Source organism: Porites lutea, chromosome 5 (assembly GCF_958299795.1).
Source record: "Porites lutea chromosome 5, jaPorLute2.1, whole genome shotgun sequence".
NCBI classification, from domain to species: domain Eukaryota; kingdom Metazoa; phylum Cnidaria; class Anthozoa; order Scleractinia; family Poritidae; genus Porites; species Porites lutea.
This window is the reverse complement of record NC_133205.1, coordinates 14,009,770-14,034,608: the sequence shown is the minus strand read 5'-3', so window position 1 is coordinate 14,034,608 and position 24,839 is coordinate 14,009,770. Positions and strand designations below refer to the sequence as shown.

Below are 24,839 nucleotides of genomic sequence, written 5' to 3'. Positions count from 1 at the left end.
CTAGTGAAAATTTCATAGTGGTCGAACTAGGATAACATCACTTTTAAGGCAAGTGAAAAATATCGCTATGGCCTCCGAAAAACTGTATCGAAACACCTTTAAGGGGTGTGGCGATTATTCAAGGTTGGGCGCTTAATCGAATAAATATGGTATGTTCTATGAAGTGAATAGAAGAGCTAGGGCTACGTAGGCAAAGAAAGGAACTTCCTGTTAGCAGAGTTACAGTGGCTGGTCCTCCTTACAGCAATATGGCACAGAGGATTCTATAATAAGCTGCCTTAAAAATAAACAAAAGGTTATTTTTTTCAGGATTAGCTAGGATTTTGCTAAAGATTAAGGTTGAGAGGGATGAGAGCACAACTTAGAACTATCTATCGCAACTTCACGACGCGTATTTTTTTCTATCAAACTAAAGCTTCAGGAAGAATCAAAAAGGCTCACCAGACCTCGGAGTCTTCATATCGATAGGTGAGCCAATTGAGTGAGGACCTTCAGTTCGATTCTGTGTCAACCCAAACGCCCTAGCCTCAACTAGGTGCTTAAAAAGGTTGTAAGTTTAAAAATTGCAAAACTGACGCTGTTATTATAAGAATCTTAACCGACGTTTCGGCAATGCTGCCTTCTTCAGCATATACAAGACTAAATACCGTTAGAAGTTCGTTAAATTTAGCTCACGTGATTGATGGCATACTCGCGCGCGTGCAACATGAAATAGCGCGCTACGGCTTAAAAAGGTTCTCCATTCCTATCACTGATAGTGTATTTTTTCAGTCTTAACAAAGGCAAAACGTTCACAAGAATGGACGCTAGAAATGGTTACTGGCACATTGCTTTAATAGAATAGTGAAAATCGTTGTTTCTTACTTGCTTACAGAGTTCACCATGGTATACTAATAAGATCATATGCTGTTAATTAGTTTCTTGTTTAGAAATGCTTGCGCATTGGTCTGACTTAAAACGACGGAATTCACAAATAAACTGGTATGACATAAAACGGCAAATGCTATTTCGGCCTTTAATGAAGTCACAAACTTTACAATAAACCATGGTTTACACTTGCTTGTTTGTGTTTATAGTAGGCTCTTGCGACAATTTCCAAATTTCTTTATGAATTGCCGTTATTTTTTGGGAGCTCAACGTACATGTCACCAAAAAACCCGTTCAGAGAGTGGTGACCATCAGCCAGCAACACAAGTTAAATGATTAATCACTCTCAGGACACTGCATGAGAACCTTGATGGTAGAGGATGGCGGTGACTCAGCTATTACTTGATAATAACATGAACATCATTATGACAGAAACTTTCCCTTTGAACACCAGTGTTGCGTTTTTAAGGGTGCATGAAATTTTTTTCTCTTTCTTTCAGTGCACATTGTGTTTATTGTTATTTGGTAGTGAGGCCATCTTCTATTTTCCATTGTCTACTGTCAGCAGCAAGGCTGAGTAAATGAGGAGAGACCTATGAAAACACAGTATCAAAATCGACAAAATTAATATGCAAGGACTGTACAATACTATGCCTTAAATGTATGTTCAAATAGGCGGTCCATTCAGTTAACCAAAAACGTTCGCTTTTAATTTATATATACCGAAATGGTCTGAAAACAGTCATCCGGGGTCGGTAGACAGCAAGAAACTGCACTTTAGCAACTGTGTTTGCAGTTTTACCTGACTGAGCTCAAAGTCTGCAGAAAGACAATATTCTGAACTCACATCATCTGTATGTTTTTTTTCTTCAATTCTAGTGGAAAAAATCATATTTCACAAGACAAGCCTGTGTACAGCCACTCTCAACTTTGAAAAAACACGAAAAGATTAAGTCAAACGTGTGACATATACAGTATTTGAAAATCCCAATTCGTTAAGAAATTATTCAGCCATGATTCTTTAATTTCCCACCACATTTTGTTGCCCTACATGATTGCTGTGTCTTTTTTATAGCACTTGTATGGTGTGCTAGTAGTTAAGAGGGTAGTTTGAGGATCAATTTCTCAGAGCTCATTTTCCCATTTTGAAGCGAGAAAATGTATGGGAAAAGTAGAATGGGTTAATGAATTCAAAATGGTGGCAATAGGGAGAGAATGAGAAATAGGAGAAAATAGAGATTTATAATAATAATAACAATAATAACATCGTAAGTGGACGGAACTTTTTTGTGTGTGTGTATGCCTACACTGTAAAAAGGCGCATGGAGCTGTCATGTGTGCAGAAAACTTTCTTGAATATAAGTTCATATTATGCATTGATATAGTTCTGAGCCTAGTTGTTCGAACGCCGGTTAGCGCTAACCCAGGGTTAAATTTTAACCCGGGCTTCCATTTCTTTTCTTCAAAGGTACTCTCTCAGATAATTTTCTATATTTTTTTAGAGTATCCAATCATCAAATTGTAAGCAAGAGAATTAAACTGAATTTGCTTTTTAAGCTCTCATTTCGCACTTAGCCTGTGTAATCTTGACCCACTTTCGAACAACCGGGCCGAGATAGCAACTCATTAGGGCCATTTATACGAGGAAAACTAAGACGCGTCTTAAATAAGACGCGAACTGTACCATTTATACGAGCATGTCTTATCTAAGACGAGAACAGCTCGTATAAATGGTTCGCGTCTTATTTCTGTTCTTGACTCGTTTTCGTGTGAATGTTGTCCGTAGCAACAGCAACCCAACGTGGCGCGCCAAAAATTAACGCATACGTACTATGCGTTCGCGTCTTATTTAAGACGCAAAGGTCATTTATACGAAGTTTTTCTTGTCTTAGCTAAGACGCGTCTTATCTGAGAACAGGTGTTAAGGGCTGTTCTAAAATAAGACGCGTCTTAGCTAAGCCGCGTCCTATTTTAGACGAAATGTGCCGTTTATACGGAAAGTGCGCGTCTTATTTAAGACGCGTCCTATTTCCTATTTCAGGAGGCCATATTGGTACACCAAAACGGTGCCCCAATATGGCGTCTCCATAGAAAGCTCTACAAAGGTGCGTGAAACGTTTCGGCAAATAACTCAGAAACTGAGCCACAAAGACCTGAGACTTGGACAAATTGTTTATATATTACTCTTTTATAACATTTCATTTTCTTGGCTTCTTCCACTGGACGGTTTCCGATTTATTTCTCTGAGCCGTGTTTAATTATTCAGCCTGAATTATTGCGTTTCACGACTTGGCGGTAATAAACTTCGAAAACAAACCTTAGAAGACGAAAACTTGATATTTGCTTACAGTTTCACACTCAAGTAAAAGAATTGTGCTGTTTGTGCCAAGGTTATTTTCTCCATTTGCGCTCTATAAACTGGACGGTTTCCAATTTATTTTTTTGTTGCGTGACAGTAAAAACGATCTATTAAACTAGAAAAGCTCCAACAGCTTGAAGACGCAAATACAGAGTGGCTCAAGTATTTGGATGGTGAGATACCAAACCGCAAAAAGAAAACCGAGAAGGATCCAGAGAAAGTGTTGCACGAACCTGCACCCGTACAACCTCAGAAGAAAAGACGATCTGAAAAATCTTCAGCACAAGTGGGGGTCTTCTTAGAAGAAAACTAGTCATTAATCAGTTCTCTACCAAAGCCGGTTCCAAAATTGAAGATCAAGATACGCCCCAAGGCCCCTAGAAAGCTTAAGGCAAAGCAACTTCAGCAACAGCAACAGCAACAGCTAGTTCAACAGTAACTTCAACAACAGCAACAACTAGTTCAGTAGCAGCAGCAGCAAGAAGAAGTTGATTTTACCAGCTTATTCAATGGCATTTAACTTTCAACTACTTTGAACAGCCATTTATAGTGTAGAAGTTGACATTATTTCTTTCCTTTTTAAAAAATACATTTTTTGGAAGGGTTTTCATAAACTTTAGAACATGTTTCAAACATTACGAAATTCCGAGGTTTAAGTCTGAAACACATGGCAAATAAAAGAATTGTCGATCATGAAGTTAGTGCTAACGTGGTTCTATCGAGAGAAGAAATGCGCGCTAATGGTCTTTCCGGCAAAAAGGTTCAAGTTCCTTTCTTTTTTGTTTTTAGTCGAGCGTGATGCAAACGTCAATTACATTCTCGCGTGGTACAAAAGAACTATTCACTTGTGTTTGACAAGTGTTCGTTGCTTGCAGGACTTGGTCACAAAAGGCATTTTAATGTAAACAGTCATAGAAACTGAAAAATGACAAGAGCATCCTATGGAGTTGAGGTTAAAGTTCCCAGGGGTTTATAAAACACACTACAAGGGTTCATAATTTAGTAGATGAATTGTCCGTGCCACATTTTCACTTGAAGAAACATGAAAGCTATGGCTACTAACAGAGACAATGGGCATGAAGGTAATCGCGATTACGTTTTATCATTTCCCTTTTTTTCTTTTTAACGTATGTGTGTATTTTCCATTCAGTACCGATTCAAGAAAACAATGTTCATTTTTATTTTTTATCATCACTTTTAGATGCAGAGGCTTTCTTCAAAATACAAGATGAGCCACGTCCCAAAACACCAACGGGCGGACGTGTAAATGAGCTATGTAGTGTCTTCTGGAATGTTAAACTTCAAATTCTCGTATATTTGATATAGCACAGGAAAAATCGTCAAAACCATCATTTTTTTCTCTTTCAAGCTGCCTGTGGGGTTTGCGTCAGTTGAATCTACTTTGTCTCTACCCAAGGCTGGAAGGACCGACAGTTAACGTTTGCCCTTATTATGACGATTAAAAAATATATATAAAAAAATTTATGTTACCTACGCATATAGAACACAACAGTGAACTTTAATGTATTTGACAACTTCTCATATTCATTTATTGTAACAGGTTGTTAAAATTATACACATCTAAAACAATACTCGACTTTAGTGCATTCGAAAAATTACAATCATATGGCCATGGCACATCATCTGATGTTCTACGCCAGTCCTTATAAACTAATTCACCTTAGCTTCTTCTTTCATCTTCTCTCTTCCTCATCCTCTCGACTTCGTCTCTTTTGAAAAACCGATGTAAGTTTTGCTCATTAAATGATTTCTGAAAATAATTTAAGATTTAGAGTTAAAATTAATGACATTTTATAAAAATATAGTTTAAACATTAACGATTTTTTTTCATTAACACTAACCTTTATGATTACTATTTGTCTTTCTTATTCTTCTTCCATCTTCAGTAAAAAGAAAACTTCATCAAGCATGTGGTCCATCTTTGATTCTGCCCTCTCTTTTGACCAATGTTTCATTCCTTTCTAATTGCCATATATTTCTGCTCTACTTGGCAATCTTATATCCTGATGGTAAATAATTGACCCGAAAGGTATTCAAAACAGTCCATAAATATTTTTTTTCCAGCCATCCTTTAATACCAGCGTTTTAGTATGTTGCTAGACCCGACTTTATTTAACGGTTGAACTTTTATTACGTTTTGTTTACATTTGAAGTGTTTAATGCTCCGCCTATTTATGGTGCACAGTAATTACACTACTTTAAATTTAAAAGTAAGCTCCACTTTGTTACGATGTATATTTTTATTATGACAATTATAATAATAATTACTAGTATTACAATTATTTCCTTTATTTCTCATTCTTCCTATTACATTGTGAATTCCTTAACCCATTTTACTTTTTCCCATACATTTTCTCACTTTTAAAAGGGAAAATTAACTCTGGGAAATTGATCCTTTAAGTACCCCTTAACTACTCTTGCTTATAGACCTTTTCACGGTCTTTTTCAACTTTTGACATGGACAAGTTTGGGAAATCCGTCCACACCACTGAAAAGAGCGCCTTAAGATTAGAAAGATTGCCAAGTTTGAAACGAAGGTATAGCTCCTCAAAGTCGCGAAATTTTGCAAACGCTTGTATGGTGGTTGTCGTGACAAACTCGCCCGCCCCCCTCCCACCATACAAACGTCTGTAAATTTTCTCAACTTTGCGGGGCTATATCTTCTCTCGCTTAAGACGCATCACCTACAAATTTGGCATTTTTACTAATATTAAGGCGCTCTTTCCAGTTGCGTCGACGGATTTTCCCAACTTGTCCATGTCAAAAGTTGAAAAAACCGTGAAAAGGTCTACTGAGCTTAAAGGTAGACTTCATGTTTGTAACATTTTCATACCTGAATTACGGTAATTGCACACTGTCTATCCTGATAATAACTAAACAGTGTCATGGCACTCCAAAGTTTTACCAGCCCCCTAAAATGAAAGAAACAATGTGACATATACTGTTATATTAACATGTTCAATCAAACAGAGTTTACCAAATTACAAATACTTGTATACTGTCCCACCATCTCTGTTCCACTGTTCCTACCCCTATCAAATTAGTCAAATTTTGGTAATATACTTCTTAAAAAACCAACAGTGGATTCAAGCTTTGGAGATGAACAGACACCAGCAAATGTCCTGCAGGTGTCTGCTTCTACCTTCACCGCATACTGCAAGTTCAACTAGAGATATTGTTTATTAATGATAATTAATTAACTAGCAAAGCAGGGGCAGATCCAGCAATTTTTTTAATGGGGCGTCCAATCTTTGATTCAGAAAACACTGCATGTTGAAATATTGTTTGTGTTAGCCTGCACTGCTGGCGGGTTTTTTGGTGTTCTTTTGTGGGCAAAAGTAAGCGGCGCGAATGCTCAACCGAGGTCGAAACAGAAAACGATGGGGGAGGAGGCAAGGAGAGAAGGCAGTGAGAAAAACCGCCTGCAATCAACCTCTTGAGATTTCTGAAATGCTCCTTCTACTCTTGTGAAAGGAGGAATTTGGCTAACGTGTGATGTGACATGTATTCTTAGTTTAGAACCACGAGGAGAGGCGCCATGTTGGGGGTCAAAACAATAGAATTTTTTCGCGCAGAATTTACATGAAAATAGAGTTAAGTTTCCAGAGGACAGAAATGCTTTTGTCCTTGACCACCAACATGGCCGCATGTGACGTCACGTGCAAACCAGCAATTAAAGTCTGACGTCAGCAGACAAACTGTCGCACCAAAGGGTTGTTGTTAATGACCATTCGCCCCCCCCCTGGAAATTTTGCTGAAAAACGCGTTTTGAAGCTAGTCCAGCGGTTTTCTGGTCACTGTCGTGCTATAAAGTGCTAAAACTTACCACAAAGCCGTTTACAGGTCGTACACTTCGCAGCCTTCTGATCCAGATGCAAAATATTGGCTTGCAACGTTCGGGATGCGCAGAAAGCAAAGAGACACGGCAGTCTTGACTTCTACTATTGGCTTCCTCTCCTCCCCTAGTTTTTCGCTTTTCTTGCCTCTTTTTTTTTTCTTTCGCTGGAGATTTAGTAGACTTCATTTCGCTGGGAAACGTTTTGGGAAAAGCTTTTAGGATTTTAGGATTAGAGGAAGAAAAGGCAGGTCAGTAGTGGAACAAGATTTTCGTGGAAATTTTCAGGTCAATGTTACATGGTTTTTTGCCTTGTTCTCCGTTTGGTATGCTTTGAAAGAACTCTTTACTCTGCACAGGTTAGTGGACAAAGTTGTCCTTGACCATTAAAACTGATGACGTCACAAGCGGGGGAAGAGACGTGAATCCACACCAGCAGTTACGGGTGGTTCAGGGGCGAATGGGTTAATGTTTTTTATCAGCGCTTTCGTTATTTAGGAAATACCGTAAAATTCCGAAAATAAGCTCCGGGGCTTATATTTTACAAAGGCCCTTTTTGAGGGGCTTATTTTTGGAGGGGCTTATCTACGGAGGGAAATGTGCGTTTCAAAATCGATTGGGCAAGCCTTATAGTTGGAAGGAAATTTACCGTTTTTGCTTTGTTTTACTTTGTATTTGAGGGCAATTTCCAAGTACAAGCCCCCGGGGGAGCTCATATTTGGAGGGGCAATTTAACGGAGCGTTTTTTGCGTTACGAGCTTGGGGGGCTTATATTTGGAGGGGCTTATTTTCGGAATTTTACGGTAATTTTCCTTACTGGAATTGGAATGATCAATGGTTTTTTTTCTGATCTGTACTGTTTTCTTTTCAAATAAAGTCTCATTTGCAGTGACGAATGTTGATTACTGACACATGATAAGACAAAAGGAAAAGTTCACACACAAAGCGACTGTTGGGTTCGGTTATTTCCGCTGTAACAAATGTGCAAAGTATTTTTCTCTCCTTTGCCAGACACATTTCTCGTAATTATTCTTTTTAAATTCTTTGGAGTTTTAGAAGTGCAGAACTTCTTGGCGTCTAAAGATTAACAAACACAAATCTCTCACGCAAGGCGACTGTTGACTTGAGTTGTTTTCACAAATACATGTACGAGATAATTTTTCTCCTTTTTCAGAAATATTTTTCGTTCAGAAACAGCTCGCTTGCCTTTAAGAATTACTTTTTGGAGTTTTGGAACCACAAAACATCTTAACGTGTCAAATCCTGACAATGAATTTTTTTTTGAGCGAACACAAATCAGGTCAGATGCAGCAAGCCCCATTACAACCGACGGTATTCCTTTGAAGTTTGTATCCACTGGGAATCTGACATTTGCTGACAGGTTGACATTCTGTTGGCCAATCAGGACAGGAATGCCGTTCAAAAAGCGTTGCGTCCAAAAAGCGGACACAGGTTCAGAAACCTCAAGGGGCTAATTGCAGGTGGTTTTTCTCACTGCCTTTTCCCCTCGCCCCACTCCCCCATCGTTTTCTTCTTCGTCCTCGGATCAGCTTTCGCGCGGTTGTATCTCTTACTTTACAAAGCACAAAAGGAAAAACACCCAAAAAAAAAATGCCAGCTACGTACACAGGCTATGTTTGTGGGAAATTACTTCAACCCCATACTACGGCACCCCTTGCTTCCTCTCCCTTGCAGTTATACGCCAGTTGGTCATCACTGCTTTACGAGTTGAAACTGGCAGGCCATTAGAGGGTACACTCCCAAAATTACATTTTTTAATACATGTATGCCCTCAGTTTAATTATTGTGCCAAAATGTAAAACAAATTTCAATAAAAAAAAAATATCAATCAGTTGAAACGTTATAGGTCATTCTGTTGATGTAAGAATTTCATTGTCAAACAAGTATTAAAACACAGCAGGTCTGATAGGGGGGGGGGGGGGGGGGGTGGGTCCAGACCTCTCCCCCATATTAGTGGTCCATAAAACAAGCGCTTCGCTCAAGTGCGTCACATTTGTTCAGATCCAGATGGGGACGTAAACTCTAACCCTCCCTCCCTCCCTATGTTCTAGTTTAGTGTAAAAAGACAGTGCAACCTTTCACTGCATGAGCCACCCAGCAATCTGGAAAGAAAGGTACGACATGTGGTTGTTTTAAGGGAGTTCAAAATGCATTGTTCTTTCAAGCAGAGTATTCTTCTGCAGTTACTGACCTTTCTCTTACTCTTACTATGGCTTCCATTGACTTCGCATCAAATTTGAGGATGTCAACATTAAGGGCAGCACCAATCTGTTTTGTTAAATGATCATTAACAGATATATTAACTTTTATATGTGTGCACTCTATTGGTATTAGTTAATCTATGGTCATTATTCTAATGTGAGCAGATGAAATCCTCTACATAAACAGACGAACATATGCTCTCTTTCTAATTTGAACTAAACGAGCACATAGTGTATACATAAACTCATCTAGTGAGAAGCTAGGAATAAAAAATTATTGCTATTAGCCTTGTACCTTGCCATGTAAAGAGTCAAGAGCCTGCAATAGAATGCTCTTAAATGTCACTGCCTCAAGATGAATTGGAGGAAGATCTGTTTCTTTAGCTATCTCCCTAAAATAAAGACAAAATAAAACTAATAATACCATAATGTTCTGCCCATACTCCCTTGGCTTATAAGCACCTTAAATTCCACAGGTTGAGAGAACTGGGCTCCCCTCAATTATTCTTTGAGCACAGCCTTGCATAGCTGGAATTTTGTATGCTTGTGTGCCTTATTGAGAAAAAATGCTTTGACTGCCAATCAGGTGGATCAAAAGACACTGGCTTCTAAGGGGATTCCCTAAAGACATGTTTCTACAGGAAAATTTTACAATTTTTTTAGGGCATTAGACAAAGTTTTATGTGCAAAAGGTGTGACTTGAGTTTTAGTTTTAAGCATCAAAACTCATTTGTGCACACTTGACAAAATATTTGTTGCAAATATTTAAAGCGACTTTTTTGCACTAATCAAAAGCATATCAACAAGTTCAACCTTTGGCAGTTTGCTCAATGGCTTTAGAACCTATTTTTTCTCACAAGTCCAACTGAAATGAAAATGATGGAACATTATTTACTTCATGAAATAGCTCTTTTGCAACTGAAAACCAGCTACAATCCGTGTCAAATTAAGTTGGGACATGCCGTGCCGTACCCATATTCCGACAAAAAGTTGTTCTTTTTCCCTCCAAGTGTTGAATTTTTTGGCTTCTGTGATGCCAACTCGCAAAAAACAACGTTGAGGGGGCAGGAAATATCACCACTGTCCCAAGTAATGTGACGAGTATTGTGTTTTAAAGGCATTTGGAGTATTTTGTCTGATCAGAGGGAAGAGGGGGCAAAATAGCACAAACTGCGAAGTAGTTGTCGGTGGCAATTTATCATTGAGGAAAAGCTTACAAGAGAAAAGCTCAATAATGGAATGTTTTCCACCTCTGCTGACCTTTGCCTGTGTTTATCAATAGTGCAGAAACTATAATACTCTCTTTCGAAAGTCTGGTGGTTTTCATTCCTTTCAGTAAAGGTACAACAAGAAATAATGACACAAAAAGATTCTAATTTCCATGCTAATGCTTACATTCTGTGTTTTTTAATCAAATATTAGTATGTGGAAATGCATGTTTCTAAAAGTGGTATACAGAACATACCAAACAGTAAGGACACTGATCTATTGAATTATTGATAAACAGTCAGCCTATGTACAGATGCCCCCTTCCGCTCAGAAAAAATCAGGGAGAGACATCTGTGAATAGTCGTCGTTAATCGTGTTCCTGTTTCCCTGAAATGAGGAGTAGGGGGATCTCTGCACACAGACTAATAAGCAGCTAACAATTAATAGTTGTTTATCGCCTTTACATTTTATCTTTGTGACCTGTTGTCTTTTGTACCTGTGTAATTCAAAATTAATATAAATGGCTAAAAGAAAATAACTACTACCAGCGACCAGTCAGCGTTTGTTGACCAGATTCTGTACAAATCTACATCACCAGTACGGAACTTTTGGGGCCAAATCGTAGATGTTTCTCCTGCCAAACGTCCCCAGTGGCAAGAAGCGAGGAGAGAAGGACACCTGTATTCACAGGCTATTTGCACAATGGAGGGCACAAATTAAACTTTTGGGTAGTTTCTTGGTGTTGCAGACGGTTGCAATCACTAACAAGGTAATACCCACATCACAACACAATACCAGTAGCTAGCTAATCAACAATAGTTTCCGCAGCACCAAGAAATACGTACCTAGGCTTAACTTGTCATACAAACATCTACAGATGGTTTTCACAGTGACGTCATCAAATTGTAAAGTCAAAATAGCGAGGTTTTACAAATTCTCATTTACGCAAGGTTGAAGATGAACAAAAAATAAATCCTTGTACAAGTTTCAAGTCCCGAAGCATGCTTCACTTCAAAACTACCTCAGTTTGAACTTCTGAGTTTTTACAGTGCATGACACAAAATACCAATGCCATCTCGTCCAAAAAAGAGCCTCTCCTCTTGATTTTCAGCAGTTTAATCATTTTAAGTATTAGAAGATCTGTTTATGCGCACCTGTGCTAGCTCTCGAGGGAAAGGAAAGAGCTTTTACAGAAAAAGAGAACTCCACATATTTTTGTTGATTTCCGGTGGCCATATTTGTGTACCAAAACTGTACCCACGTATGGCGACTACATACTTGGAAGGCGATTTTAAAATATGTAACACTGAAGATGACGGATGCACCGTTGAAACATGTCTGGAAAATGAAATAAAGTTGTTATGTTTATGCCGGGTGTTTATGTGGCTATCCATATTGTTGCTGCTATCTAGACCAACTTGTAAAGTTCTAATGATGCGTGAGATGTTTTGCCAAATAACTCAGAAACTGTGAGCCACATAGACCTGAGACTTGGACAAATTGTCCTTTTGTAACATTTCATTTTCTTGGCTTCCTCCCCTGGACGGTTTCCGATTTATTTCTTTGGGCCGTGTTTATTGATTATTCAGCCTGAATTATTGCGTTTCACGACTTGGTGGTAATAAACTTCGAAAACAAACCTTAGAAGACGAAAACTTGATATTTACTTACAGTTTCACTCTCAAGTAAAAGAATTGTGCTGTTTGTGCCAAGGTTATTTTCTCCATTTGCGCTGTATAAAGAGTAAGAAGAAAATTCATCAGGCGGCCGCCATTGTGATACGATGAGCCCGCGTTTTTTATCCGAAGAACCGCACTCTTTAGGGTAACCATGGTAATATTCTTGACTTTCTAACATGGCGGACAGCGAAAAGGCAAGCACGGTAAACGTTCAAGTTTCAACTTTCTGCATGACATTCTGACGTGTCTTTTATTGTTTAAAGGAAGTGGACGAGCAGCTGAAGAGACGCGGCATAACAAAAGATAAAGATGTATCGGAACTTTACTTGGCAAACAGGCAAGTTTTTGTGTCTTTTCCACATGTAGTTCAGCTAGAAAATTGCTAAAACTGTTGAAAGATAGAGCTCCTTTAAGCTGCACCTCACTTAACAATAAGAGGTTATGTTTCTTGTGTTTTATGCAGAGGTCTCGAGGAGGTAAAAGACTGTGAGAAATATAGAAATTTGCAAATTGTGTGGTTGAATGGAAATAAGGTAAGCAGTGATCCAAGGCTGTCACTTCAGAAGCTTCTTAATTTTAGTAGGGTGGGTAAACAGTACAGGCCGGAAGGGACTTCGTTCCTAGGGTTCTGTTCAACTCATCCCTTGCTCCGTAAGGACAAGTAGCCGAGAACTCTGGTTAGCCCAGTTGGGAGAGCGCCGGTCTGCTGAGCAGGAGGTTGCGGGTTCAAACCCCAGCCAGACCAACACTCAGGGTCCTTAAATAACTGAGAAGAAAGTGCTGCCTTTGTAATGACAACTGCAAATGGTTAGACTTTCCAGTCTTCTCGGATAAGGATGAAAAACCGTAGGTCCCTTCTTACAGCACTTACACCAATCTGTTCTTGTGGGATGTTAAAGAACCTACACTGTTCAAAATGAGTACGGGACATACTCTTGGAGTACAGCGCTACATTTACCTCCCAGTGATCCTTTTCTAAATAATAAATAAATAATAAATAAATAATAAATAATTTATAGTGGGTATCTGGGTATCGTGGACAATACCCACTGATGCATCATTTTTTAGTTTTGAAATGATAACAATTGCAGGTGAAGTCATTTTATTTGATTGAAGAAAAAGTTGAATTAATTGTTGTGTCTTGTTCAATAATGCAAAATTAAAGTGACTCTCAAATCCAAAATTTTTCCAAAATTACAAAATTTAAGTGTCGCAAAATATGCAAACCATCAAAGCATAAAATTGATGTGTTGCAAAAATTTCATATAATAAGTTAATAAAAATTTCCCTTTTGTGTCTTAACCCTGATAATTTATTTTCCACTAATTAGGGTCAGAGGAAACCCAGAGTTAAACTACACTGAAAAATTTCAACCTTGATTTAATTTTGTCCTACAACAATTTTATACCAAGAGGTAATTTCTCGTTTACCTCATACTGGTTACAGGGTAATAATTAAACGTTCTAACTTTTTTATTAATACACTGTATCTCTGCTTTGTGTATTGTTACAGATAAGAAAATTGACATGCTTTAGTTCAAACTATCAACTACGAGAGCTGTATTTGCAAGATAACTTGATGATGGAGCTAAATGGTTGTTTGAAGCACTTGACTTGTCTTCAGGTGTTGCTACTAAATGGAAATCAGTTGTTAAAACTTACTGATGTTGTTCATGAATTGAGAGCCATGCAGTGCCTCAAAAAACTTAGTAAGTGCAATGTCATTTGCTTTTGTGCTTCTAATAAGTATTGATCAAGCATGATACTGTAATAGGTACTAGTTTTGGGCGGGCTTGGTACAATGCTGACATTTTTTGGAGTGTTAATAAACTGGTTTTTCCAGTACATACACTATCTGGCCTTGAAGCCTGTGTGGCTCCCATCCAGGTTTCTGACCATGATAGAAATTTTACCGCGAAGCTCAAGACTGTTTAGAACTGGAAGTATCAGGAATTCTGTCCCCTATTGTGTAAAACACTGCGTGTAATGACCCTTGAAAGCATATTAAAAACTTAAACTTTATAGTTGGTGACAAACAGTTCAACATTTTGTTGATCGACAGATTTTTCCCATTCTCATTGTTAGCACCAAGTTGCAAAATGTTGAACAGAGTAGAGCCCATCTCTACATTTATTTCTTCTTAACATGTGGTCTAATTTATAATTTAGCAGGGTGTAATGAACAGGCTGTAGCTGTAACATTTTCAACTCTAAGAGTACTGATAACTTTTTTTAAAATACATGTACCTCTACCTGTAAGTTGTTTTTGCTCTTGTTAATATTTTCTTAGATCTTTTTGGTAATCCGTTGGCTCAAGAATATGATTACAGATCTTACGTAGTACATCATCTTCCCTCTGTTGAGTTACTGGATAGGAAAGGTGAGCAATAAACAAAATATAGTGTAAATTGTCTTTCTTCCATTTTTAAACTTCTTTGACTAGTTATCAGTCAAGTTATCAGTGTAATAGCCAGATGTAAATAATTTATAAATTCTTTAACCCATTCGCTCCTGGAGATTTTGCCGAAAAACGCGTTTTGAAGCTAGTCGAGTGGTTTTCTGGTCACTGTCGTGCTATAAAGAGCTAAAACTTACCACAAACCGCTTTACAGGTCGTACACTTCGCGGCCTTCTGATCCAGTTATCCAGATGCAAAAAACTGATGCAAAATATCAGCTTGCGAAGTTCGGGCATGCGCAGAAAGCAAAATTTGGGTTTAAAAGTGACACAGCAGTCTTGACTTTTACTTTTCGCTTTCTCTCCTCCCCTCTTTTTTCGCTTTTGTTGCCTCATTTTTTTTTCTCTTGCTGGGAATTTAGTAGGCTTCATTTTGGTGGGAATACTTTTTAGCAAAGCTTTAAGGATCTTAGGATTAGGTGAAAGGAAAGGTAGGTGGGCAATGGAACAAGATTTTCATGGAGATTTTCAGGTCAATGTTACATGGTTTTTTGCCTCTTTCTCCGGTTTCCTTGACTGAATTGTGCTCATTCTGGTGTGGTTTGAAAGATCTCTTCACTCTGCACAAGTTAGCGGACAAAGTTGTCCTTGACCGTTAAAACTGATGACGTCACAAAGGGTAGAAAGGACGTGGATCCGCACGGGCGGTTACGGGCGGTTCAGGGGCGAATGGGTTAAACTGGGGCAACATCAGAAAAAAACTCTTTTAATGTACAATCAACACCCTTTACAGCAGACACTTTAGGGGGCTCAAATTAGTTCCTTATTAGTCAGAGTCTGTAATAAATAAGGAGTTTATTTCAGTCAAATTTCTGTGATTTATTTTTACCTGGGATTTAGTTGCTGTCCATACATGTATTTCTTTCCCCATGTTGACAGCCATGCTTGTTTTCCAGTCTCAGTCCAAAATCGTCTTATTTACCATAATGATCTAATGGATGCCTCCTCAAATAAATGCCTCCCATACGATTTTAAGTTTGTATTAGACACCCTTCTCTAATTAGTGCCCCCTTTCTTATAGACACTTCAATGACAATTACCCCAAAATACCAGGAAATAGCAAAAAGGAGCAAAATTATTCCATTTACACTGTAGTGATTAATTCTTGCTTGATTAACAAAGGTTTGAACGTTACATGTTGTTCAATGTCAAGTTTGAAGAAAGGATAGGCTAATGATGACAGGTTAATGACCCTTAATGAGGATTCAGGCATCAAGGCTGAGATTTGAAATAGCAATGTGGATCTCCAGACTTCCAAGAAGTATCAATGAATGGATTGGATATTTTTGTAAACTAGCTCTCTTGATATTTTCTCTGAAAGCATATAATAGTTTTGCATGTTGAGCTTGGTACAGTTATCAGAATAAACGTCCCGATCTTTTAAACCCCTCCTATGTATCATTTTCAGTACTCATTTTCATGTTTTCATCTCAAATTTGACGTTACCTTAACACATGTTAATACTTACTTGATATCTTCACTGAATGTCAAAGTAATTTGTTGTTTGAAACTTTTAGAAATAACTAAAGAAGAGCGGGACAAGGCTCGAAAAAAATATGAGCCAGAAAGAGAAACGGTAAAGGAGTCTGTGGCATTTGGCCGGAGAGCAGATGGTCCACCAAAGAGAGTCTACGCTCCTCCGCCTTCTGCAACATTTGAAAGCTTGGGTTTTGATCAAGGTAGGTAACATTAGTTGTCTCTCTTGATGATTGAAAAAAAATACGAAAGTACCTGATGGCATATTTACAAGCAAGACGGATAGATAATATTTGATTTATTTTTACTTTGTTATTAACTTCGTCTATTACATGAAACAAAGATATACTAAAACAAAGAATAATAAATGCTTAATTAGGGATACCACAACAGCGGTGAGCTAATTACAGTGGTCCCAGAGTTTAAAAAATATTTTAATTAAACAAACAGTAAAGTTACAAGTTTATGATGATTAGAGAAAACAACGAAGATAGACAGACACATTACGTGAAATTTTACATGATGGACAGATGGTTTTCCAGGATCGTGGGTCCTTTGGGTGGTAATTATGTTCTAAGGCGTCTACATAGTACTTACCAGTATACTCGATGGATTTGAATTGACTGATCTGAGGGTTGCATGAAAGTTGAAGGTCGTTTGTTAAGGTGTTCCAGATTCTAGTGGTTCTATTAAAAAAGATCTGTGAAAGGTGACAGTATTACATCTCCTTGAAATAAAGTGAGTGAGTAACATTAGGATTGCTGTTAGATCTGGTAGTGCGAGTAACTAAGACATGAGAAAGAACAGAAGGACTAACTTTAACTGTGCCAGTTACAACTTTGAAGAAGAAAATCGTCTAAAAACTTGTGCTAATAGGAGATAGGTAATAAGTTAAGTTTGGTTAGCCTGTCCCTCTATGTTTGGTCACAAATAAATGGAAGATCCAGAATATACTTTGTATTGCGCTTCTTGACACGCGCGAGCTTTCGAATCAGATCTTTAGACTGCAGAGTCCAGACTTGCGTGGCATAACCAAGATGGGATCTTGCTAGGGTGAGGTATGCCGAGCGTCTAACCGTAATGCTTTTGACGAGTCTGGTGTAATATAACACTATCAAGAAGGAAATCAAAAAACTTATTGTAACTTTTCAGTGCTTCTAATGTAACAAAAATTTGTTATCTTAAAAGATCAGTTTCTGTGTAATAAGCCTTGTAAGAACCAGTTATTTGATTATATCATGTATTTTAACGTAGTACGTATGGGGGTAGATGCAAAAGTCTTACATGTAATGTCCGCGTATTAAATAGGTTGCTTTTGACTTTCAGCCTAGACAGATGCTTGCCTTCGAACACAGTTGCCTCTCTTCGCTCCTTGACTGGCCGCGAGGAGCGAGGAGGAACGGCTGTATTCGAAGGCTTGGCAGATGCTTTATCTATTTTAAATTCATCTGTTCCAAGGGTCACATTGAGAAGTCTCTGAAAATGTGTATGCCTGTGTCCTTCTCAAAATGTCACTTTGGGTAACTGTACATCTTTTAACTATTTCCTTTTATTATACGCATAGGGCTACTTCGACATTTCTTGACTGATGCATGTGTTTTTTTGGGATTCAGATGATCAGGACGAGCAGGAAAGTAGAATATCTGAGAGCATCACAAGGTTGGTATTACAGCCCCTAAGCTGGATAATTATGCCTGTTTCTTCCGTTGTATGAACACTTTAGTTTACTTAAGGTGCGGAAAAACAGGCGACAAAAAACATACAACTTAGTTTTCCAACATTGCTGCAAAAGGAGTTGAAAAGCGATGTTACGCGTTTTACCACCCACGTTCAAACTTGCCAACAACCTGAATGGGTGCAAGACATGTTTGACGAAGGTGTGAAACACTCAACGTTGCTTTGCAATTCGTTTTGCAGCAATGTTGCAAACAAGTTGCACGTTTTTTGTTGCCCGTTTTTCCGTACCTTTAGTACCCGTTAGCTTTTAATAGAGTAGATTCACAATCAACTAGCAGTTATAGCTGCCCCATACCGACTAGCCAACATTGACAAAATTACCTGGCACTGTAAGAATGCGGTCGACGAGGTTGGCGCAGGTGTAGAATAACACGTTAACAGTGTTATAACTTGAAATTTGAATAACCTTACATTCATGACGTTATACGCGTGCACATTGCATGGAAATCAAAATCACAACAATGACAACAACCCCACCTTTTGTTTCCCGTCGTTAAATACCGAGCATTAAGGATTCCAGACTTACTCGAAAGAAAAGCCAGTGGCTCACGCTGTGAGCACATTTAACTTACCAAGAGTAGAGCAGCAAAAAAGGTTCCACACTCGAGCTGACACGAGCGAAAGCGAAAAGATGAGGGCGTCACCACGTGAGTACTCGTGAAACTTTTCCTGTAGTATGTAAAATGAATTCCTTTCTTCTCGCTGGCCAGTCATATTACATCGAGAACAAAAGATGTGGCTCGTTGCTCGACTCGTTTTTCAGTTATGAACACCTAATACAATCAGATATATTTTAACTACTGGATAAGGTTTTTCTGATATTGTAAACTATCGTCAAGGTCGAGTTAAGAGTTGTGCTATCTGTTGAGGCCCAAGGATATCCAAAAACCGAATCTAATAGACTTTTTCTCATTAAATTACATTGTTTTCTGCCGCACGAGCGAGCCTTGAAGCGTTCGAGCAAAGCAGCAGACCTAATCCGCACAGGGGCGACCGCAGGGACAAAAATTTTTGATTTCTACCCACGATGTATCTGGATTTACGATGCAAGGGATTTGTCGCAAAATTCCTTGCACGCCCATTGCCTTTACATGCCGAGCTCCGCTGGCTTTGTCGGTTGCATGAAGTTCGTTGAGGTTAGTTGAAATCCTAATGTGTCTGTGGTGAATTTCTTTTTGTACCACGTGATGTTGTCATAAAGCGTTTTGATGATCTTTTAAGCGGCTTGCGGTAATTGTTCGAATCTTTTGTTCAGCGATATAGTAAGCTATTATCAGAGAGAGAAATGATCAAACTTGTACTGGAAACGTAAATGGAACGCTTAAGTCCAGTAGGAAATTGCTTTTGATTGAAAAATGTCCTTATCTTATTGTCTTTTTTAAAAGGTTTTGCTTTGCTTTTCAAAAAACAAAACTCGTACTTCGCATTAAAATCACGTCTACTGTATTGCAACCACCATGTCCGATATGACCAATAAAAATAACTTGAAAAGAACCCTTTCTTTAAACTTCTTTGAATCTTCCACCAGCTACACGTGTAGCGTGGAACGACGTGCAGTGTGATGGAATAGAACGAATCATTGATTTTGACATCACACAAAATGAAACTAAATCTAAATCTAAATGCTAAATCGTTCCTTTAGATTAGGTTTGCGTTCTCTTTCGTCGAACGCATCAATACATGTGAATTTTGTCCAGTTTGCCATTTCGCATTAGAAATGTTACGTAGCGGTGAAGAACTTGTAACAAGTATGGACTTGTTTTGCAGTGATGATGGAAACGCTCTGGAGGAAGCTATTAAAAGACGCGGACTTCAGCGGTCAGTCATGCAGTACTCTACATTTGATTGGTCGTCAATACCTCTGTCCCAGGAAAGAAGACTTGCACCAGACAGTATTCCAGATCAACCGCGAATACTTACAGTTCGCTTTAGGTAGACAGGGCTTCTTACGCTTCCGGGGCCATATCTCAGTGCTACTTAGTGCAATTACTACCGTCCGTGTTTTCAAAAAATAAGCCTCAGAAAGAAATTTTATGCTTTGTAAAAATGTAGAAAAGTATTTTAAATATTTTTTGCAATGACTGAATCAAATAATGTAAGTACTTATGATTTGCATGCTTACATTTTTCGATCACTTTAATCACCTGGAGAAGCCTTATAACAGAAGGATGTTAAGAATGACAAAGGAGCTAATAACCGTATTGGGTGGTCATATGTAAAATGGTCTAAAACTTTGGCAGTAGGTATCATGATACTATTTACGGTAGCTGTAACATACAGACCTTGTACATCAAACGCATCAGATGGGAGACTTTTCCACATACGTACATTGTATCAGTACAGCGGCCAAAAAAGTGTAGTTATGAGGATCGACAAGTGCTGGTTAAAGCTTGTATGTCTTTTATCTTCTAAAAGAGTTAAAACGTGTGCCGTGTCAGTACTTCTCTCTTGCGGTGATGACCACTTCTGACGGTATACAAAAAGTCTCCAAAATATTCTGTAAGTGAGGCTTTTGATAGCATCGTCAGATACGTTAATGAATACAAGAAAGGAAACGCAAAGGTAAATTACCAGGTCTGATAGTCACACGGTCCAGACCGCGAATTACCTGGACCTACGAAGAATCAGGCTTAGGGTAGACAGTATTTGAAAGAAATGTCAAAATTCGTTGTGGAGTTATAAAAGACGTATAAAATAAAACTGTTCCTCTCGACAAGTTTTGTCTTGGGTTTATCTTTCTGAAAATTGATTCAGTAGTTAAAATTACTGGAATTATCGCTATTACCGTACCTCCTTCAAGGGCACCCTTTGCTGCTTCGGCAGTATTCATATGAGATATAAAATTAATAACAAAACAGCAAAGATAAAAGCCACTTGAGGTTTCCCGATATTTCGGACGAATAAGCCGTCCTTCTTCAGCGGATTTAATGAAGAATCGTAAAGTCGTTACAATTTATCGTTATTTTATGTAAAAAAGATTCATATGAGAGCAAAAAGAAGAAAACAAAAGGAAATGACAAACCTTAATAACATAAACACAAGAGACCTCCAAGGTAGATACAAGTGGCGCGTTAACGGCGATAGTTACTTACTGGTAGCACGATTCCATCGATTCAGCCTCAAACTGATATTCAAACAAAATGAGGTGGCTTAGAAATGTTCGAATACAACATTTGCTACTGGTTTCTGGTAATTGAAATATAATTTTCATCCTCCTGTCGCTATTAACATTGAAGACGTTTTAGGAGCAATATGCAGATAAGGGAGGGAGGGGGGGGGGGGGGGGGCGGTCATCCAGACCCCGAGATAAAGGGGGAGCCCGGTCTCACTCTAGTTCTTACTCTTGAAACGAGTGAAATGTCCCCCATTTTTTGTTTTCACAACCAAAACAACTCAACCTCATCCCCAGGTCTTCTCTGTTCTTCTCGTGCTTTTAGCCAATCAGAATCGGGGAAATATTTTGAATGAATAATAAGGTTTAAACGGAGTTTAGCCAGTGTTTTACAAAACCGCGGTCTAAGCCAGTTTCAGTTTGCCCACCGCTTTTGTCTTAAGCAAAGCATAAGACGTGGACTATAAAAGCACTTATTTTCTTAAAATAACCCACTAAGGAAGATATCTGAAGGTCCAAATATTTGCTAAAACGCAGCCTAAGTTAGACTTCGTTTAAATAGCAGTCCCTTAGGGACGCAGTTTAGCGAATCTTTGGATTTCTAGTCGACGCCATGTGCTATCATGAGACTTTTCACGATAAATGGTGTTAACAGCAAAGCGTTGGGAAAACTGAAAATGGCTTAGAACACGGGTTTTTTTAAAAACTGGCTAAATTCCGTTTAAATAACTGGCCCCTCAGATTCTACTAACTGTTAGCGCAAGTAAGCTATTTTCTTTCCTCACTCAGTTTCAAACTGCAATAAAAGCAGGCCAAGAAAATTACTAACCTATGCTTTCAAAACTTTCCAGAGGGATTTTCACAAGCTTTCGAGCACCCAGTGAGTCATCCGTTCAGTATTTTCTCACTTTTTTGTTTCCATTCAATCAATTTTTTTGCCTGTGAATGATCACTCAGTAGTTAAACTGCGAACTGGCCCTCATCGTAGTTCGGAGTAGAGCATGAAACAACACAAAAGAAAGCTTTTAGATGCACACTGCCATTAGTTCAGATATACCCTCTTCGCAGTCAAACATGGATAGTTAAGCTTGAAAAAGGACTGGAACCGTAGGCGATCGTTTCTTGTGCTCTTTGTTGAGTGTATCAATCTATCCGAAGGATTTCTTACCCAGCTGTTCGATAGGCGGATAACGCTATCCACTGTATCAATATCTATCCAGTAGATTACGCAATAGTTTCCCTAATACTTATCCACTTGATAGAGATTTTTCCGATGGATAGTGCTATCCAAAGTTTGAACAATCGGGACCTGATAGATATTATTTATCCTACCTCTTACAACTAAAGACCCGTCACAATCAAAAGCCGCTATAGTGTGCCTGTTTTCGAGGAAGAGAGAGAACCCTGGGAACGAGGTTGGTTTTTAGCACGCGCTTGTAACGGCAAAACACCCATTATGATATTAAATCCGTTGAGGAAAAATACATGAAAAGTTTTGCTTACTGCAGCACTCTGTCAAACCTGGTAGAGACAGGACTTGGTGAGCAATACCAGGGCGCTAAAAAGCGAGATCATTTCTAGCAGACTTCAAGAAGGATCGCTTGTCCACCGTATAGAACCAGAACCATTAGGACAGAGGTTAGACTTTAAAAAGAATGGTTAACCTATTGTTTTGAAATAATAGTTACGAGTTCCCTTAATCTTAAGATGTTTTTTGCAACCCTCTGCTACAGATATAAGGTAAAATATTTTCAGTAATTTTATCTTCAGTCTTTTTTTTTTTAATTAAAGCTGAGATAAGTTACAAATTACTTTTAAGAATGAATTTCTCTTGGGCAGTTTTGTGAGTTTAAATTTATTAAAATACATTTACACAGTTGACCCCCCAGATAATAAGCTGCTTGGAATTGTTGTTTCCGATATTTTCAGGGATGTTTCAAGCATTTTTAAAAATTCACTGGCATGTATTTGAGCAAGAGGTTAAAACTCTATTCAGAAAACCATCAGCTGTACATATAAGGCCTTGCAAAGGTTGTCTAAAACCGAGACAAACTATCTCTAAATGAACAGATAACATCGATCACGATTACGAGACAATAAACTCTACCTTTCTGCCTTTATCTTGTCCTGAGCATCTTATTTTAAGTCCATCGCGACTTACGCTTCATGTTGAGTTGAAATACTTGTAGAATCTGAAGGGACATCACCGCTAGAGCGCGCGCAATCGTGATCACGCGCTGCTGAGATTAAACATGTCGTTTGTGACATCAAATCTTAAACGTTTATGACGAGTTAACATTGCAGCCAAAAGCAAACAACAGATTTCCTGTTTTCTGCAGGAATAAGGAACAACGAAACAGAAAGCCATGGTAAAGCCACCAAAAGCAGCACAGCGTTACAAAAACGGTGGCGGACCCGTTGCAGAACGAATGTGACGAGTATTGAGAGGTTTCGCCAGACGGCTTACAGTGCGCTTTTTTTTCAAATCCGTCAAGTTGTCCAAGGGAGAAACGAAACTTTGCAAGGCAAAAAAAAAACAGGAAGATACTGCTCTCAGTCTGTCGATCGAAAGTTATCAATATGGAATCCTAGTAAGGGGGAAGGAAATAAATTTCTAAATATGTTATTTAACACCGTTACTTGTGCATAAGAGAGAACTAATCAGCATTCCTTATAAAATTCACTTTATTTCAGAACCGGTACATAGGTTGAAAGTGGTTTTGTAGCGTAACAGGAAAAAATCCAAGCATGGCGGGGGTTGTGATTTGTATCATAAGTTGGAACTCTGAGAAGTTAAATTGCAGCACAGACAAGGCCAAACTATCGTTACTTTTTGGGTGCTGTCACTTTATAAAGGAAAAAGGTGACTGAATGCACAAGCAAAATGAGGACTTTATGCGACGTGACGAATGTATAATCCAAATGTAGAATGTAGAACGAAAAAAAAAAACCTTAGTCTTTAATCTACGGTAAATTTGCTTAAATTCAATCATCGTTCGTGGCTAAAAGATGTATTCTGAAATTGCCAGTATTTTTTTCCTCCGTATTTGCTGTATTTTTTTTTGTCCTATTAAACAGCAAAGGTCCCCTAAAAGTAACAAAAGCCAAACTATTGAGGAAATAGTTGTCTATCAGCCACCGGCGGATGAGAGTTGGCGCTGAACCTCACGTAACGACAGAAACTCCGTTGACATGAATGCTGCCATTTACATTCATATCTGTCTGCGATCAAAAAAACATAGGACACAAAACTCAAAAGATTTTATTTACAGCATTCTGAAATAAATATGACACTCATTTTCAGTATATTCGCCATGGAGACATTTTGCGAACGATTTTTATTACAGTATGTTCATAAAGGTGCGATCGGTTTGCTGCTCATTATTGTGGAGGCTATGCCCATCTTACCACAATTTTTGATACAAAGCACGAAGGTTTTTCATCTTAAAATTAGACCCACGCTGACGCCTCAAGTTCAAACTGATACGATAAAATCAATGTTCCTTTCTTCGGGGTGAAAAAAAAAAAAAAAAAAAGACAAAACGAAAAATGAACATTTGCAAGAGATCACGATCTCTTGACACTTGTTAATCTTCTCATGATTATCTAACTTCCTCTTTATCGTGAAAATCGCCTGAATGGTTGGGGTGGGGCCATTAAGCCAAGGCCCCCTCCACGACTTGTTGAGCCTCCTTTACCACTGAAACCCGTTCCTGTTGCTGCATTGTTCCTGTTACGGCGATACTTCTGGATAGTTTTCTTAGCCTTTTGCTGTGGACCACTTACGCTGTTCACAGAAGCAGGATTTGACCTAAGGAAAAGGAACAGTAATCAGGGCATACGCAATGTTATCTCCGCTTTCGCCTC

General features: G+C 38.5%; 3 protein-coding genes across 3 annotated transcripts in view; 1 reads left to right on the top strand and 2 right to left on the bottom strand.

Moving 5' to 3' along the window:
* Nucleotides 1–981: 981 nt before the first annotated feature.
* On the bottom strand, nt 982–12,311 carry LOC140937724 (ribonuclease P protein subunit p14-like). The gene is made up of 5 exons (XM_073387290.1): nt 12,185–12,311; nt 9,600–9,696; nt 9,295–9,371; nt 6,081–6,159; nt 982–1,460 (listed from the first exon to the last, which is right to left on the bottom strand). The coding sequence occupies exons 1-5, from the start codon at nt 12,271–12,273 to the stop codon at nt 1,386–1,388; spliced, it is 417 nt and encodes a 138-aa protein (XP_073243391.1). The 5' UTR covers nt 12,274–12,311; the 3' UTR covers nt 982–1,385.
* Nucleotides 12,312–12,368: 57 nt separating this feature from the next.
* LOC140937931 (leucine-rich repeat-containing protein 72-like) lies at nt 12,369–20,041 on the top strand. Its single transcript, XM_073387493.1, has 8 exons — nt 12,369–12,395; nt 12,456–12,529; nt 12,656–12,725; nt 13,705–13,900; nt 14,481–14,570; nt 16,165–16,326; nt 17,737–17,782; nt 19,628–20,041. Exons 1-8 carry the CDS (start codon nt 12,369–12,371, stop codon nt 19,794–19,796), a joined length of 834 nt encoding a protein of 277 aa, XP_073243594.1. The 3' UTR covers nt 19,797–20,041.
* Nucleotides 20,042–24,218: 4,177 nt separating this feature from the next.
* The window catches only part of LOC140937930 (uncharacterized), a 44,763-nt gene continuing 44,142 nt past the window's right edge, over nt 24,219–24,839 (bottom strand). The window contains exon 24 of the mRNA XM_073387492.1: nt 24,219–24,783. Within this exon, the coding sequence (XP_073243593.1) occupies nt 24,591–24,783 (193 nt within the window). The 3' untranslated portion in view covers nt 24,219–24,590. The remainder of the gene's footprint in view (nt 24,784–24,839) is intronic.